The sequence below is a fragment of the Bombina bombina genome, chromosome 1, assembly GCF_027579735.1.
Source record: "Bombina bombina isolate aBomBom1 chromosome 1, aBomBom1.pri, whole genome shotgun sequence".
Lineage (NCBI taxonomy): Eukaryota > Metazoa > Chordata > Amphibia > Anura > Bombinatoridae > Bombina > Bombina bombina.
The window spans coordinates 290,228,403-290,247,956 of NC_069499.1; the positions used below are offsets into that span (position 1 = coordinate 290,228,403).

Sequence of the window (19,554 nt, forward strand, 5' to 3'; positions counted from 1 at the left end):
CTGGACTTCAAATCCTCTCCCCCAAAAGGGAGATTTCATCTGTCAAGGTTGTCAACAAACCAAATAAAGAAAGAGGCGTTTCTACGCTGTGTACAAGATCTTTTACTGATGGGAGTGATCCATCCGGTTCCGCGGTCGGAACACGGACAAGGGTTTTACTCAAATCTGTTTGTGGTTCCCAAAAAAGAGGGAACTTTCAGGCCAATCTTGGATTTAAAGATCCTAAACAAATTCCTAAGAGTTCCATCGTTCAAAATGGAAACTATTCGGACAATTCTACCCATGATCCAAAAGGGTCAGTACATGACCACAGTGGATTTAAAGGATGCTTACCTTCACATACCGATTCACAAGGATCATTACCGGTATCTAAGGTTTGCCTTCCTAGACAGGCATTACCAGTTCGTAGCTCTTCCATTTGGATTAGCTACGGCTCCAAGAATCTTCACAAAGGTTCTGGGTGCTCTTCTGGCGGTACTAAGACCGCGAGGAATTTCGGTAGCTCCGTACCTAGACGACATTCTGATACAAGCTTCAAGCTTTCAAACTGCCAAGTCTCATACAGAGTTAGTACTGGCATTTCTAAGGTCGCATGGATGGAAGGTGAACGAAAAGAAGAGTTCTCTCTTTCCACTCACAAGAGTTCCCTTCTTGGGGACTCTTATAGATTCTGTAGAAATGAAGATCTACCTGACAGAAGACAGGTTAACAAAGCTTCAAAATGCATGCCGTGTCCTTCATTCCATTCAACACCCGTCAGTGGCTCAATGCATGGAGGTAATCGGCTTGATGGTAGCGGCTATGGACATAGTACCCTTTGCATGCCTACATCTCAGACCGCTGCAATTGTGCATGCTAAGTCAGTGGAATGGGGATTACTCAGACTTGTCCCCTACTCTGAATCTGGATCAAGAGACCAGAAATTCTCTTCTATGGTGGCTTTCTCGGCCACATCTGTCCAGGGGGATGCCATTCAGCAGGCCAGATTGGACAATTGTAACAACAGACGCCAGCCTACTAGGTTGGGGCGCTGTCTGGAATTCTCTGAAGGCTCAGGGACAATAGAATCAGGAGGAGAGTCTCCTGCCAATAAACATTCTGGAATTGAGAGCAGTTCTCAATGCCCTTCTGGCTTGGCCCCAGTTAACAACTCGGGGGTTCATCAGGTTTCAGTCGGACAACATCACGACTGTAGCTTACATCAGCCATCAGGGAGGGACAAGAAGCTCCCTAGCAATGATGGAAGTATCAAAGATAATTCTCTGGGCAGAGTCTCACTCTTGCCACCTGTCAGCAATCCACATCCCGGGAGTGGAGAACTGGGAGGCGGATTTCCTAAGTCGTCAGACTTTTCATCCGGGGGAGTGGGAACTTCATCCGGAGGTCTTTGCCCAAATTCTTCGACGTTGGGGCAAACCAGAGATAGATCTCATGGCGTCTCGACAGAACGCCAAGCTTCCTTGTTACGGGTCCAGATCCAGGGATCCGGGAGCGGTTCTGATAGATGCTTTGACAGCACCTTGGACCTTCGGGATGGCTTATGTGTTTCCACCCTTCCCGATGCTTCCTCGATTGATTGCCAGAATCAAACAGGAGAGAGCATCAGTGATTCTAATAGCGCCTGCGTGGCCACGCAGGACTTGGTATGCAGATCTAGTGGACATGTCATCCTGTCCACCTTGGTCTCTGCCTCTGAGACAGGACCTTCTGATCCAGGGTCCCTTCAAACATCAAAATCTAATTTCTCTGAAGCTGACTGCTTGGAAATTGAACGCTTGATTTTATCAAAACGTGGTTTTTCTGAGTCAGTAATTGATACCTTAATACAGGCTAGGAAGCCTGTTACCAGAAAGATTTACCATAAAATATGGCGTAAATACTTATATTGGTGCGAATCCAAGAGTTACTCATGGAGTAAGGTTAGGGTTCCTAGGATATTGTCTTTTCTACAAGAAGGTTTAGAAAAGGGTTTATCCGCTAGTTCCTTAAAGGGACAGATTTCAGCTCTGTCCATTCTTTTACACAAACGTCTGTCAGAGGTTCCGGACGTTCAAGCTTTTTGTCAGGCTTTAGCTAGGATCAAGCCTGTGTTTAAAACTGTTGCTCCACCATGGAGTTTGAACTTAGTTCTTAATGTTTTACAGGGTGTTCCGTTTGAACCCCTTCATTCCATTGATATCAAGCTGTTATCTTGGAAAGTTCTGTTTTTAATGGCTATTTCCTCGGCTCAAAGAGTCTCTTAGTTATCTGCCTTACATTGTGATTCTCCTTATCTGATTTTTCATTCAGACAAGGTAGTTCTGCGTACTAAACCTGGGTTCTTACCTAAGGTGGTCACTAACAGGAATATCAATCAAGAGATTGTTGTTCCATCTTTGTGTCCTAATCCTTCTTCGAAGAAGGAACGTCTTCTACACAATCTAGATGTAGTCCGTGCCCTGAAATTTTATCTACAGGCAACTAAGGATTTTCGACAAACGTCTTCCCTGTTTGTCGTTTATTCTGGTCAGAGGAGAGGTCAAAAAGCTTCGGCTACCTCTCTCTCTTTTTGGCTTCGTAGCATAATACGTTTAGCCTATGAGACTGCTGGACAGCAGCCTCCTGAAAGAATTACAGCTCATTCTACTAGAGCTGTGGCTTCCACGTGGGCCTTTAAGAATGAGGCTTCTGTTGAACAGATTTGCAAGGCTGCAACTTGGTCTTCTCTTCATACTTTTTCCAAATTTTACAAATTTGACACTTTTGCTTCTTCGGAGGCTGTTTTTGGGAGAAAGGTTCTTCAGGCAGTGGTTCCTTCCGTATAAAGAGCCTGCCTGTCCCTCCCGTCATCCGTGTACTTTAGCTTTGGTATTGGTATCCCAGAAGTAATGATGACCCGTGGACTGACCACACTTAACAGGAGAAAACAAAATTTATGCTTACCTGATAAATTCCTTTCTCCTGTAGTGTGGTCAGTCCACGGTCCGCCCTGTTTTTATGGCAGGTCTAAATTTTTAAATTATACTCCAGTCACCACTGCACCCTTTGGCTTCTCCTTTCTCGTTGGTTCTCGGTCGAATGACTGGGTGTGACGTAGAGGGGAGGAGCTATATGACAGCTCTGCTGGGTGAATCCTCTTGCACTTCCTGTTGGGGAGGAGTTAATATCCCAGAAGTAATGATGACCCGTGGACTGACCACACTACAGGAGAAAGGAATTTATCAGGTAAGCATAAATTTTGTTTTCTCTATTGGCTCGCAGCCAGAGGCAACCGGTAGTTTGGGGTTTTGGTACAGGGAGGCAAAGATTGTTTCCAGATCACTTCTGAAGGCCCTAAAACAAGTAGATAGTCGTTCCTGTAAACTGCGTTCCCATCTCTCCATTGTCGGCAGCATAACCAAATCAGTGCTATTGGGAACCAAAGCAGTCATGAAATAAGTTGAGCAATAGTCCATTTATAGGACTCTGGTTCCTGTCGTAAGATCTCTAGATTGAAGCTCACTGTATTGATCATGGAGCTAGGCAAAATGGCGCCAGTCAGAGTGTCGCATCCACTTCTCTCTATTTTTTCACTCCTTACAGTACTTCTCACATGCTATCAGTTCCATATCGGACAGTAGCAAGTCCACAGACCTAAGACTCCCTTTTTAACACAAGTTTAAGCAAAATCTTGAGCTTTTTTGGTCATTTTGTGCAGAGAGCTACTGATCCACACGTCTGCTCCTGCTGCTGGCTAGCTCCTCCCCCCCATGTCCCCTATATTAGATGCTTTTCTGGTTACATATCTGACTCCTTTATCTATGTTGTGTCTTAGAGTTTTATCCAAATTCAGAACTGGTAAATATTTTTTTTTAATTTTATTGCTGATTTGATAGAATTGATTGCTATATTTGGTAATGAAATGTATTGTCCCTGAGTCTGATTTTTGTTTTTGTTCATTACTCTTTTTTTCTGTGTCAGTTATTATTCTCTAATAGTATTTTTCTATCCATTCTACTAACTGAATGAACAATTCTTGTGAGTATACTTCTGTTGTATCCTCTTTTTGTTAAGGTACTGTCCTCTTCCCTACCGGTCCTGCTGAGATCATGTGGCACTAAGTTCGTCACCAGTTAATCAACCCATATATGTAGTATCTGTATATTTCAATATCAACTGTAACAATTACGGACTTCTACACCATGGGATAAGGACTCTGTATGGTGATTGGCCATTTACCTGTTGTGGACCCTATAAAGGGAGACCAGCAATGTGGAGCTGGTATTCACAATTAACAAATCCTCCTTGAAGAAGTTCAGACGAATCTGAACAAAACACGTAGAGGTGACGCACTTCCGGCATCGTACCTGTCAGCGTGGTCATGTGTTTCCAGTGCTGGTGGCTAAGGATGTCAAATAGAAATTAGCAGGAAAGCGCTGTTTGGAACCATTGTTTTGCGCTTTGGACACACTAACTCCGGATCCAGTGCCACACACTCAGGGAGAAACCAGTGAAGTACTTGATGATTTTATGTGTAAGTGAGCATGTATTTGATGAATGGTATTGTCAATAAATAATCTGAATCGGAACTGCGCTTTTTGGTTCTTTTACCAGACTTTGCATACCACTTCAGCTGGATCAAGGAATTTCCAGTTTTTGGGAGCTGCACCCAAATTCATTCAACTGCTCACCCTACATTATGAACTAAGTATCTTTTAAATATATTTTATACAGTGTTCCAATTAATTATGTGTATTTTGTAGAAATATTTTGGTGTCTCAGGAACTTTTTAAGGTATATATTTGAGTCACATAAAGTGTTTATACAATTTTTTTCCTGAGGCACGTTTTATTTATATTTGGTCATATTAGATATCAGTGTTAGCGCTAATTAATTATAGTGTTTGTGTTTTTGTCCTCTTTTTGTTAGTCTTTCGGTCAAATCTTTCTCATGTTCTCTGTATAATTTTAATTTGTGCAGTTCCTTCGCAGTAGTAAGTATTGGCCTTTTCGATCCCTTTTCTCAAGTGTGGGGCATGACAAGAGTCTGCTCTCAAAATGGTGTTTCTAGACAAGGGTTTTTTATAGTTAGCGGTAATAATATTCATTTTATCATCAATTCCTAGCTCTAGATCACATCTTTGGAGATAGTAGCTTCCCTCAAAGGCAAAGTAATTGTGTGTAAGCAAAAAGTTAGTTAGGTTCATTAATTTCATAATAGAACTATTTGGGTGGGTTGTGTAGCGCTGTAGCATATATTCCAGAGCTTCAAGCCCTTGTTTGTGAGGAATGCTGGAATACAGGGATGACACATCTACTGTCAACCATTTATAGTTTTTATCCCAATGTATTTCATTCAATTATTGGATTAGATGCGTGTTGTCTCTTATATAGCCTGGTAATGATTTGTCAATTGGCTGTGGAACATTATCTAACTAGTCTCCTACCTTTTCACATAGAGGCCCTATGCTGGCCACTATCGGACTACCTTGTGGTTTTATCAGAGTTTTATGTATTTTTGGAACTATTCGGAAGGTGGGGATTCTTGGATGTTGTACACTGCAGTGTTGAACAAGTTCATGTGTGATTAGCCCTTCCTCTTCTGATGTATCAAGTCATTTGAATAGTTCTCTTTTGAAAACCTCTGTAGGATTGTATGTTAGTTTTTTGTAAGTGTTGGTGTCTGACAGTTGTGTGATGGCTTCTTCTCTGTAGTCTGCTCTGTTTAAGATCACTATTGCCCCACCCTTGTCTGCTGAAGTAATAACTATATCTTGATTTTCTCTTCGTTGTTGTAACGCCCTTCTTTCGTTGGCTGTTAGGTTGTCTCTTAATGTGCCATGTGTATCTTTGAGACTCCTGTATAAATATATCAAATCATGCTCTATGAGATTTTGGAATATTTCGATGGGTTCACTTCTACTGTGGACCGGATAAAAGTGTGATTTTTCATGCATATTAGTGGCTATCTTAGGTATTTCATTATGTGTACTTATATTTCTTAGAGTTGGTTCTTGCAATGTGATCAAATTATTCAAATCCAATAAATCTGTGAATTTGATCCCTACTGAAGTGTAGGTTTCATGTGCCGTGTTCTGTGAGTGTGGAATGTCACTTGTGCTCAGTTCTTTGTGTGCTTGTGATGCAAAATGCTTTTTTAGGGTTATTTTCCTCACCAAGGCGTTAATGTCTAAAATAGTAGTGAACAAATGGAAATTACTGGATGGTGCAAAAGATAATCCTTTATTTAATACAATTATTTTTGACTGTGTTAGTGATATGTCAGACAGATTAATTACTGCTCCTATTTCTTTGTTATTTGTTTATTCACTCTGCTTGGGTATTGAAAATGTTGGTCCTTTTTTGTAATACTGCTGTTTAAAGGTATCTGTACAAGTGTTGGGAGCTACTCGGGTTCTCTGGTTCCTCACTAGACTTGGATGTGTTATCTTCTGTATCCTCAATTTGATGAGTAGACCCTGTGTTGTCAGTGTCTATGCTAGAAAATGTTACTCTTTTAGTATTGCACTTGTTGTAAGATGTATTCTTTCTCCTTTTCCCTTTCTCTTGTTAATTTATTTTGACTCCTCTCTGGGGTTTACTTTTTTGCCAAGAGTATATTATATCCAATTTGTAATACTTGGCATCTCTTTGGTATTTACTGACTTTCCTTTCAGATAGTGTTGCATCTAGGGTGTTTATGGTTTCTTCTAGTTTTTTTGTAATCCCTATACCTGGGTGTGTCTTCAAAGGACTTGAGAGGGGTCAATAAACCATCTATTTCTGCTAATGTGTCCCTTTCTTGTTTTTTTATGTCTTGATAATTGTTTCATCAGAATAATTGAACAATTTGCAAATTATCATTCCATTCTTCCATAAATTCTGGTATATTTAAGGCAAAAGATGGATATTTCTTAATTCTCAAGCCCCTTGGAACTCTTTTCTCCTTTATATATAATTCTAGGAACTCAATGTCCCACCGCAGATTTGATTCTCTGTATTTCTTTTTCTCTAAATTGGAAAAAATGTTAATTAGGTCCCCTTCTACTACATTATCCACAGTTGGTAAATTACCTTTAAAAGCTGTGTTCTTTATGTGCTTCCTATTGTCTATATCTATTACCCCAGTGGGATTGTATCCTTCAGCCATAATGAACAAAATGTCTCTTTCTAATAAATTGACAATTTAGTTATTTCAATTTCTGCTAGTAAAGTATAATTGTTTTTGATTGTGTTGATTATGTGAAGCTTACAACAGAAAAGGTGAGAAGATATTTGATTACACTCAAAATTCTATCACCAAATACCCTTTCTGATATTAGTTAATACCACATGTTATAATACACCTCTACATTAGGAATATGGTAAACTTTCAGTTAAGTCCAATTGGTAGTGGTAATTGTTATACATTCCCCTCGACCCACAAATGTATGTCAAAGCCTGTTTCATATGCTCCTTTTTTGCTATTGGTGCTGGTAAAGTCACTGATAGGGACTGATTAAACAAAGTCTGGCAGACATGATACGCTGCAGCGTATCATGTCCACCAGACATCGCTGAATGCCGACAGCACACGCAGTCGGCATTCAGCATTGCACAAGCAGTTCTAGTGAACTGCTTGTGCAATGCCACCCCCTGCAGAATCGTGGCCGCTAGCAGGTGGTGTCAATCAACCTGATCATATTCGATCTGGTTGATTGCTGTATGCCATTCAGAGGCGGCAGATCCAGTTAAGAAACAGTGATCTTAAGACCGCTGCTTCTTAACTCCTGTTTCCGGCAAGCCTGAAGGCTCGCACGGAAACAGGGTGAGTTGACCCCATTCGGGGTATAGTAAATCGGCCCCAGAGTCTTTTATGTTTGCTGAGCTTAACAGGTTCCCATAAGTTAGTATGGTCTGTGTTAGATTCCAGTCGTTTAACTTTCATCCCCTGTATTAGGCCTCCCTTATATTGGATATTTTGCTTTTGTCTTTTGTCCTGTAGTTGTAGTCAATTGTGGCTTGCATCCTGTTGTTCTCAACATGCAATAATAATGACAATGGCCCTTTATAAATATAGCTTCTTTAGCCTGGGGTAAAGTCCTCAATGACACATTAGAAGAATGGACAGGTAAATGGAAAAGGAGATTTAAAACTTGAAAATTCAAGTTTCTACATTTTGGAAGTAAAAATAAGCAGGCAAACTATTATTTAAATGGGGCAAAACAGAGGAGGAAAGGGATTTGGGAGTAGTAATAGATAACTAGCTAAAGATGGGTGCACAATGCAGGGCAGCGGCAAGACATTGCATACTTAGAAAATGTTCAGAGAAGGGTCATAAAACTAATAAGGGGAATGGAGAATTTAAGCTATGAGGAGAGGATAGCCAAACTGAGTCTGTTTTCTCTAGAAAAAAGGAGCTTGAGAGGTGACATGATTACTTTATATAAATATATTCAAGACCCATATACAGAGATGGCGGAAGCTCTGTTTATTCCAAGAAAACATTGTTACCTAAGGAGGTAGTAAATGCCAATACTTTAGATACATTTAAAATTGTTTAGATTAATTTCTGTCTAGAAACAGAAATTAGGGATATGATTCCTTGTGTTAAATAGGTCTCCTTTTTAAATGGGATTAATTTAAGCTCAATTGGATCTTGTATTGTAAGTATATTAAGATTTGTATAGGTTGAACTCAATAGACTTCTGTCTTTTTTCAACCTCATCTACTATGTTACTTTGTTACATAAAAATGTCAAATTTCCTGATATCAGTATTTAACCCTTAAATGCTACTTGCAATTATAACTAGAAAATTCACAGACCTAGTTTACCCAGATACTCAGTAAATGTATTTTAGTTGGGAGAGAGCAAGTTTAGGTTTTCAGTTTGCATTGAATCAAGTACTAAAACCAGAAATATCCCTGTTTATTTCACATAAATAACAGCGAATCGTGGCCGCCCGGCATATGATCAATTTACCCCTATATGTGATCATTGCTCTTTACCTGCTGGCATTACTGAGAGTTACAACCTCCACACAAGCAAAAAGCAATTAACATATTTATATAATGTTGATTAATTTTAAATTTAACTTTTTTTTTGTACAAACATAAAATGAATATTGTGATCCTATTTTAAAAACATATATATTTTATAACACAAAAAACAATTCTATTTATTAATTTAAAAAAGTAGGAACAGGCCAAAATAATTTTTAAGACATCAAAAATGTTGAATTTGAAAAGCCCAAAATCCTACAAAAAGCTGTTTCTGATTGATTATAATATCACTAGTCCTAAAGCCCGGTCACACGGGCCATTTTTGTGCAGTACAGAGGTCCCACCCCTTGCGCTCTCTCCCTCCCCCTCTCTTTTGCTCTCTCTCTCTCCCCCCTCTCTTTTGCTCTCTCTCTCCCCCTCTCTTTTGCGCTCTCTCCCCCTCTCTTTTGCGCTCTCTCCCCCTCTCTTTTGAGCTCTCTCCCCCCTCTCTTTTGAGCTCTCTCTCTCCCCCTCTATTTTGTGCTCTCTCTCTCCCCCTCTGTTTTGAGCTCTCTCCCCCTCTCTTTTGCGCTCTCTCTTCCCCTCTCATTTGCGCTTTCTCCCCCTCTCTCCCCTCTCTTTTGCACTCTCTCTCCCCCCTCCCCCCTCTCTTTTGCGCTCTCTCTCTCCCCTCTCTTTTGCACTCTCTCTCCCCCTATCTTTTGCGCTCTCTCTCCCCTCTCTTTTGCGCTCTCTTTCTCCCCCCTCTTTTGCACTCTCTCTCCCCCCCTCTTTTGCTGTCTCTCTCCCTCTCTCTCTCCCCTCTCTTTTGCGCTCTCTCCCCCTCTCTTTTGAGCTCTCTCTCTCCCCCCTCTCTTTTGCGCTCTCTCTCCCCCTCTCTTTTGCGCTCTCCCCCTCTCTTTTGCGCTCTCTCTCCCCCTCTCTTTTGCGCTCTCTCTCTCCCCCCTCTCTTTTGCGCTCTCCCCCCCCTCTCTTTTGCGCTCTCTCTCTCCCCCTCTCTTTTGCGCTCTCTCTCTCCCCCTCTCTTTTGCGCTCTCTCTCTCCCCCCTCTCTTTTGCGCTCTCTCCCCCCTCTCTCTCTCCCCTCTCTTTTGCGCTCTCTCTCCCCCCTCTCTTTTGTGCTCTCTCTCTCCCCCTCTCTTTTGTGCTCTCTCCCCCCCTCTTTTGCGCTCTCCCCCCTCTCTTTTGCGCTCTCTCTCTCTCCCCTCTCTTTTGCGCTCTCTTTCCCCCATTTCTTTTGTGCTCTCTCCCCCCCCTCTTTTGTGCTCTCTCCCCCCTCTTTTGCGCTCTCTCCCCCCTCTCTTTTGCGCTCTCTCTCCCCCCTCTCTTTTGCGCTCTCTCTCCCCCCTCTCTTTTGCGCTCTCTCTCCCCCCTCTCTTTTGCGCTCTCTCTCTCCCTCTCTTTTGTGCTCTCTCTCCCCCCTCTCTTTTGCGCTCTCTCTCCCCCCTCTCTTTTGCGCTCTCTCTCTCCCTCTCTTTTGTGCTCTCTCTCTCCCTCTCTTTTGTGCTCTCTCCCCCCTCTCTTTTGCGCTCTCCCCCCCTCTCTTTTGCGCTCCCCCCTCTCTTTTGCGCTCTCTCCCCCCTCTCTTTTGCGCTCTCTCCCCCTCTCTTTTGCGTTCTCTCCCCCCTCTCTTTTGCGTTCTCTCCCCCCTCTCTTTTGCGCTCTCTCTCCCCCTCTCTTTTGCGCTCTTCCCCCCTCTCTTTTGCGCTCTTCCCCCCTCTCTTTTGCGCTCTCTTTCTCCCCCCCTCTCTTTTGCGCTCTCCCCCTCTCTTTTGTGCACTCTCCCTCCTCTCTTTTGCTGTCTATCTCCCTCTCTTTATCACCCCTCTTCTGCTCTCTTTCTCCCCCTCTCTTTTGCTCTCTCTCCCTCCCCCCTCTTTTGCGCGCTCTCTCTCTCCCCCCTCTCTTTTGCGCTCTCTCTCCCCCCTTTCTTTTGTGCTCTCTCTCCCCCTCTCTTTTGCGCTCTCTCCCCCTCTCTTTTGTGCTCTCTCTCTCTCCCCCTCTCTTTTGCGCTCTCTCTCCCCCCTCTCTTTTGTGCTCTCTCCCCCCTCTCTTTTGTGCTCTCTCCCCCCCCTCTCTTTTGTGCTCTCTCCCCCCCTCTCTTTTGTGCTCTCTCCCCCCCTCTCTTTTGTGCTCTCTCCCCCCCTCTCTTTTGTGCTCTCTCCCCCCCCTCTCTTTTGTGCTCTCTCCCCCCCTCTCTTTTGTGCTCTCTCCCCCCCTCTCTTTTGTGCTCTCTCTCTCCCCCCTCTCTTTTGTGCTCTCTCTCTCTCCCTCTCTCTCTCGCTCTCTATCTTGCGTGAGCGACCGTGCCAGGCCACGCCCCCTTTACGCCCGGCCAAGCCCCTTTCACGCCCTTCTCGTCCGGCCACACCCCCTTCACGCCCGGCCACACCCACTTCTCTCTCTCTCCCCCTCTCTTTTGTGCTCTCTCCCCCCCCTCTCTTTTGTGCTCTCTCCCCCCCCTCTCTTTTGTGCTCTCTCCCCCCCTCTCTTTTGTGCTCTCTCCCCCCCTCTCTTTTGTGCTCTCTCTCTCCCCCCTCTCTTTTGTGCTCTCTCTCTCTCCCTCTCTCTCTCGCTCTCTATCTTGCGTGAGCGACCGTGCCAGGCCACGCCCCCTTTACGCCCGGCCAAGCCCCTTTCACGCCCTTCTCGTCCGGCCACACCCCCTTCATGCCCGGCCACACCCACTTCTCTCTCTCTCCCCCTCTCTTTTGTGCTCTCTCCCCCCCTCTCTTTTGTGCTCTCTCCCCCCCCTCTCTTTTGTGCTCTCTCCCCCCCTCTCTTTTGTGCTCTCTCCCCTCCTCTCTTTTGTGCTCTCTCTCTCCCCCCTCTCTTTTGTGCTCTCTCTCTCTCCCTCTCTCTCTCGCTCTCTATCTTGCGTGAGCGACCGTGCCAGGCCACGCCCCCTTTACGCCCGGCCAAGCCCCTTTCACGCCCTTCTCGTCCGGCCACACCCCCTTCACGCCCGGCCACACCCACTTCTCTCTCTCTCCCCCTCTCTTTTGTGCTCTCTCTCCCCCCTCTCTTTTGTGCTCTCTCTCCCCCCCTCTCTTTTGTGCTCTCGCCCCCCCTCTCTTTTGTGCTCTCTCCCCCCCCTCTCTTTTGTGCTCTCTCCCCCCCTCTCTTTTGTGCTCTCTCCCCCCCTCTCTTTTGTGCTCTCTCCCCCCCCTCTCTTTTGTGCTCTCTCCCCCCCTCTCTTTTGTGCTCTCTCCCCCCCTCTCTTTTGTGCTCTCTCTCTCCCCCCTCTCTTTTGTGCTCTCTCTCTCTCCCTCTCTCTCTCGCTCTCTATCTTGCGTGAGCGACCGTGCCAGGCCACGCCCCCTTTACGCCCGGCCAAGCCCCTTTCACGCCCTTCTCGTCCGGCCACACCCCCTTCACGCCCGGCCACACCCACTTCTGCCGCAGATCAGGTAGGGACTCAAAGGCCAGGTGTGTGTCCTCGTGCTGTCTCTACTACACATGACAGCTTCGGACAAACACACTTGGACTTTTATATAATAGGATTGTGTATTTTCCCCATGCAAAGTACTAGGTGTCATCTCAAAAGAAACCTGTTTGAAAGTCATGTGATACGTTGGTTAATGCAGTATTTTCAAATTGGTTAGAATGACTCTGAATTTAAAAAATCTTCAAAAAGCTGATGGACTGGAATGGAGGACACTGTTGTTTAGTCTACTCACTGAACTATATCTTGTTACATTTCTTGCCTTTGTATACTAGAAACTAATTATAACATTATACTGTGTTCAGAAGAGTCAAATTGAATAGTGATGACTTCTTATAGGCATTGAGGGTGACATTGCCAAATAAATGTGTTTTAACAATGCAAAGACTAATATTAATTTATTTTAACCATTCAATAATAATATTAACTATGTTTAATTTAAATTTAGGATCCTCCTCTAGCTAATATATTCTATGAGCAAAATTTCTTTAGAGTATAAATCTTTTCTTTTCATCACAGCCTGGATTAAACCTCAAAAAAAGAGTCGCTCATCAAAGCTGTCTGCTTTCCAATTAATGGCCAATATTGAACCAGCAATTATTTACATGTGTGGTGAAAGCAGGGGAAATGTGAAACTTACATTTACATGGCTTCAAAAATTAATTCTGGATGAGCAGACTAATATCCCCATAAGCGATGAATTGATTTCAGAGTTTGAAGAAGAGGAGCTTCAGACATTACATAATCTACAGAAGACGTTTCAAGTTTTCATTGAGTATACGCCTCACGATTCCTCTATCCAGATACATGGTCTTACAAGGGATGTTCTGGATGTCTACAAAAACATACAAGACTTGATAAATAAAAAAAGGGATAAGACAGTTCAGGAACAGGAGGCAAATCTCTGCAGCAACCTAGTAGAGTGGAGATACGAGGATGGGGCCAACTTTATTCCTTTTGACAAAATTACAAACCTGAAATTGGAGGAGGCAGCGGGCACACAAAAAATAAATGTTGATGTTCTTATTAAAGGAAGTAAATATACTGTCAATATACAACAGAAATTGGCTAAAGACAATAGAGGACACACAGTAAAGATTGAGCAAATTTACAAACATGGTAATCTTACTTTATGTGTTATAATTTGAATATGCCTTCAAAGGGATATAAAAGGGGTTTTGTAATACTTCATTTAAAATAGTGCATGCTAGTGATGATACATAGGAGCATGTGCGATGGGTGAATTTTTCAGTACATTACAATATGAATTAAAGGGTTTTGAAATGCACTTCAGCAAAAATGAAATCCATATATTCATGATATCACTAAGGTGAAAGATAACATACACCTGTTAAATTAGAGGTAATCTGAACTTCTGGATGAATCTGAACTATGGTGAATATTAAATCTAATAGATACTATATAATGTATTGATACAAGAAACTACATCTCTACCAAAAATCAATGGACCCAAACTTCACACACTATAAGGGACAAAGGTCACTTTTTTAAAATTAAAGGGCCATAATACCCAAATGTTTAAACACTTGAAAGTGATGCAGCATAGCTGTAAAAAGCTGATTAGAAAATATCACCTGAACATCTCTATGTAAAAAAGAAAGATATTTTACCTCAAAAGTTCCTCAGTAGCCACCTCCCATTGTAAAGGATTTCTAAGCAGCATTTTAGTGTGTTTGTCCTGGGACATCTGAAGGGACTAGCATCGTGCACTCTCATATTATTTCACCAATAAAGGAAGCTTACTATGAAATCTCATGAGAGTTAAGTCAAATCTCATGAGATCACAGTAAGAGTTCATGACCTCAGCACTGCTGATGCTGATTGGCTGCTGTTCATTTCTTCATTTTTTTAATTTTTTTTACCTACAGCTGGGAGCAGCTGAGTATAACTTTTTACACAGAACTGACTCTGTTGAGCTGAGGAAATTGTGAGATAAAATCTCTTCCTTTTTTACATAGAGATGCTCAGGTGATATTTTCCTGTCAGCTTTTTACAGTTATACTGCATCAGTTTCAAGTGATTTAGCATATGAGTATTATGTCCCTTTAAAAAGTTCATGCCATTCACTTACTAGATATTTGCTTTACAAATATATAGGGCTAGCTTACAAGTTGTGCGGTATTAGTTTTTCTGCGATTGCTACATCTCCGCTAGAGTTAAGCTTTTTGCGCTAGTCGGGTTGTGCTCATATTACAAAAAACATAGGCCTAGATTTGGAGTTCGGCGGTAGCCGTCAAAACCAGCGTTAGAGGCTCCTAACGCTGGTTTTGGCCGCCCGCTGGTATTTGGAGTCAGTGATTAAAGGGTCTAACGCTCACTTTTCAGCCGCGACTTTTCCATACCGCAGATCTCCTTACGTCAATTGCGTATCCTATCTTTTCAATGGGATCTTTCTAACGCTGGTATTTAGAGCCGTTTCTGAAGTGAGCGTTAGAGCTCTGACGACAAAACTCCAGCCGCCTGAAAATAGCAGGAGTTAAGAGCTTTCTGGCTAACGCCGGTTCATAAAGCTCTTAACTACTGTACCCTAAAGTACACTAACACCCATAAACTACCTATGTACCCCTAAACCGAGCTCCCCCCACATCGCCGCCACTCGATTAAAATTTTTAACCCCTAATCTGCCGACCGCCACCTACGTTATACTTATGTACCCCTAATCTGCTGCCCCTAACCCCGCCGACCCCTGTATTACATTTATTAACCCCTAACCTGCCCCCCACAACGTCGCCGCCAGCTACTTAAAATAATTAACCCCTAATCTTCCGACCGCAAAGCGCCGCCACCTACGTTATCCCTATGTACCCCTAATCTGCTACCCCTAACACCGCCGACCCCTATATTATATTTATTAACCCCTAATCTGCCCCCCTCAACGTCGCCGACACCTGCCTACACTTATTAACCCCTAATCTGCCGAGCGGACCTGAGCGCTACTATAATAAAGTTATTAACCCCTAACCCGCCTCACTAACCCTATCATAAATAGTATTAACCCCCTAATCTGCCCTCCCTAACATCGCCGACACCTACCTTCAATTATTAACCCCTAATCTGCCGAGCGGAGCTCACCGCTATTCTAATAAATTGATTAACCCCTAAAGCTAAGTCTAACCCTAACACTAACACCCCCCTAACTTAAATATAATTTACATCTAACAAAATAAATTAACTCTTATTAAATAAATGATTCCTATTTAAAGCTAAATACTTACCTGTAAAATAAATCCTAATATAGCTACAATATAAATTATAATTATATTATAGCTATTTTAGGATTAATATTTATTTTACAGGCAACTTGGTATTTATTTTTACTAGGTACAATAGCTATTAAATAGTTAAGAACTATTTAATAGTTACCTAGTTAAAATAATTACAAATTTACCTGTAAAATAAATCCTAACCTAAGATATAATTAAACCTAACACTACCCTATCAATAAAATAATTAAATAAACTACCTACAATTACCTACAATTAACCTAACACTACACTATCAATAAATTAATTAAACACAATTCCTACAAATAAATACAATTAAATAAACTAGCTAAAGTACAAAAAATAAAAAAGAACTAAGTTACAAAAAATAAAAAAATATTTACAAACATAAGAAAAATATTACAACAATTTTAAACTAATTACACCTACTCTAAGCCCCCTAATAAAATAACAAAGCCCCCCAAAATAAAAAATTCCCTACCCTATTCTAAATTAAAAAAGTTACAAGCTCTTTTACCTTACCAGCCCTGAACAGGGCCCTTTGCGGGGCATGCCCCAAGAATTTCAGCTCTTTTGCCTGTAAAAGAATCAATACAATACCCCCCCCCAACATTACAACCCACCACCCACATACCCCTAATCTAACCCAAACCCCCCTTAAATAAACCTAACACTAAGCCCCTGAAGATCTTCCTACCTTGTCTTCACCATCCAGGTATCACCGATCCGTCCTGGCTCCAACATCTTCATCCAACCCAAGCGGGGGTTGGCGATCCATCATCCGGTGCTGAAGAGGTCCAGAAGAGGCTCCAAAGTCTTCCTCCTATCCGGCAAGAAGAGGACATCCGGACCGGCAAACATCTTCTCCAAGCGGCATCTTCGATCTTCTTCCATCCGGTGCGGAGCGGGTCCATCTTGAAGCAGGCGACGCGGATCCATCCTCTTCTTCCGTTGTCTCCCGACTAATGACGGTTCCTTTAAGGGACGTCATCCAAGATGGCGTCCCTCGAATTCCGATTGGCTGATAGGATTCTATCAGCCAATCGGAATTAAGGTAGGAATTTTCTGATTGGCTGATGGAATCAGCCAATCAGAATCAAGTTCAATCCGATTGGCTGATCCAATCAGCCAATCAGATTGAGCTCGCATTCTATTGGCTGATCGGAACAGCCAATAGAATGCGAGCTCAATCTGATTGGCTGATTGGATCAGCCAATCGGATTGAACTTGATTCTGATTGGCTGATTCCATCAGCCAATCAGAAAATTCCTACCTTAATTCCGATTGGCTGATAGAATCCTATCAGCCAATCGGAATTCGAGGGACGCCATCTTGGATGACGTCCCTTAAAGGAACCGTCATTAGTCGGGAGACAACGGAAGAAGAGGATGGATCCGCGTCGCCTGCTTCAAGATGGACCCGCTCCGCACCGGATGGAAGAAGATCGAAGATGCCGCTTGGAGAAGATGTTTGCCGGTCCGGATGTCCTCTTCTTGCCGGATAGGAGGAAGACTTTGGAGCCTCTTCTGGACCTCTTCAGCACCGGATGATGGATCGCCAACCCCCGCTTGGGTTGGATGAAGATGTTGGAGCCAGGACGGATCGGTGATACCTGGATGGTGAAGACAAGGTAGGAAGATCTTCAGGGGCTTAGTGTTAGGTTTATTTAAGGGGGGTTTGGGTTAGATTAGGGGTATGTGGGTGGTGGGTTGTAATGTTGGGGGGGGGTATTGTATTTATTCTTTTACAGGCAAAAGAGCTGAAATTCAGGGCTGGTAAGGTAAAAGAGCTTGTAACTTTTTTAATTTAGAATAGGGTAGGGAATTTTTTATTTTGGGGGGCTTTGTTATTTTATTAGGGGGCTTAGAGTAGGTGTAATTAGTTTAAAATTGTTGTAATATTTTTCTTATGTTTGTAAATATTTTTTTATTTTTTGTAACTTAGTTCTTTTTTATTTTTTGTACTTTAGCTAGTTTATTTAATTGTATTTATTTGTAGGAATTGTGTTTAATTAATTTATTGATAGTGTAGTGTTAGGTTAATTGTAGGTAATTGTAGGTAGTTTATTTAATTATTTTATTGATAGGGTAGTGTTAGGTTTAATTATATCTTAGGTTAGGATTTATTTTACAGGTAAATTTGTTATTATTTTAACTAGGTAACTATTAAATAGTTCTTAACTATTTAATAGCTATTGTACCTAGTTAAAATAAATACCAAGTTGCCTGTAAAATAAATATTAATCCTAAAATAGCTATAATATAATTATAATTTATATTGTAGCTATATTAGGATTTATTTTACAGGTAAGTATTTAGCTTTAAATAGGACTCATTTATTTAATAAGAGTTAATTTATTTCGTTAGATGTAAATTATATTTAAGTTAGGGGGGTGTTAGTGTTAGGGTTAGACTTAGCTTTAGGGGTTAATCAATTTATTAGAATAGCGGTGAGCTCCGCTCGGCAGATTAGGGGTTAATAATTGAAGGTAGGTGTCGGCGATGTTAGGGAGGGCAGATTAGGGGTTAATACTATTTATGATAGGGTTAGTGAGGCGGATTAGGGGTTAATAACTTTATTATAGTAGCGCTCAGGTCCGCTCGGCAGATTAGGGGTTAATAAGTGTAGGCAGGTGTCGGCGACGTTGAGGGGGGCAGATTAGGGGTTAATAAATATAATATAGGGGTCGGCGATGTTAGGGCAGCAGATTAGGGGTACATAGGGATAACGTAGGTTGCGGCGGTTTACGGAGCGGCAGATTAGGGGTTAAAAAAAATATGCAGGGGTCAGCGATAGCGGGGGCGGCAGATTAGGGGTTAATAAGTGTAAGGTTAGGGGTGTTTAGACTCGGGGTACATGTTAGAGTGTTAGGTGCAGACGTAGGAAGTGTTTCCCCATAGGAAACAATGGGGCTGCGTTAGGAGCTGAACGCTGCTTTTTTGCAGGTGTTAGGTTTTTTTTCAGCTCAAACAGCCCCATTGTTTTCTATGGGAGAATCGTGCACGAGCACGTTTTTGAGGCTGGCCGCGTCCGTAAGCAACTCTGGTATCGAGAGTTGCATTTGCGGTAAAAATGCTCTACGCTCCTTTTTTGGAGCCTAACGCAGCATTTGTTTGAACTCTCGATACCAGAGTTAAATTTATGGTGCGGCCAGAAAAAAGCCCGCGGAGCGTTAACAGCCCTTTTACCGCCAAACTCCAAATCTAGGCCATATTGTGCTAGCGATAACCCAAATCTAGCTTAAAGTCGAAATTCTAAAATCGCGTGTAAGCATAACTTAACACCCCACGATCATGCAAAAACTCGCATATTTGCATTCCCATAGGTGTCAATAGAGATTTTTTTTTTAAAAACCTCAATATCGAACAAACAACATAGCATATTCTCATTAGCGCTAACCTGACGTGAATATAGGAATATTCATTTTCCAATGTTCCATACATAAAGAAATATGTTCTATTTATTCATAATTAAATATTTCTACATATATCTGATGGTTTATTAATCAAATATATATTTATACCTATATATATATATATATATATATATATACAGTTAAACTTGATGTGAATCCGCCCTCCTATGGCCAACCACCTGAATGTTCTGTGTAAATATAAAGGCTTCGCAATAACAGCAAACAAACAGGATTTCTTCAAGTGAGTCAAATTTATTGACGTTGTGAAGAAGGGGAGGTTTACTCCCCGAAACGTCAATAAATTTGACTCACTTGAAGAAATCCTGTTTGTTTGCTGTTATTGAGAAGCCTATATATATATATATATATATATATATATATATATATATATATATATATATATATATATATATATATATATCCTATAATATAAAAGGCCAAGTGTGTTTGTCCAAAGCTGTCATGCGCAAGTAGAGACAGCACAAGGACAAACACACCTGGCCTTTGAGTCC

General features: G+C 42.1%; 1 protein-coding gene across 1 annotated transcript in view; it reads left to right on the plus strand.

Annotated features, from left to right (window-relative positions):
- The window catches only part of LOC128645216 (protein mono-ADP-ribosyltransferase PARP14-like), a 279,860-nt gene that overhangs the window by 174,726 nt on the left and 85,580 nt on the right, over positions 1 to 19,554 (plus strand). The window contains exon 15 of the mRNA XM_053698040.1: positions 12,902 to 13,501. Coding sequence (XP_053554015.1) covers positions 12,902 to 13,501 — 600 coding nt within the window. The remainder of the gene's footprint in view (positions 1 to 12,901; positions 13,502 to 19,554) is intronic.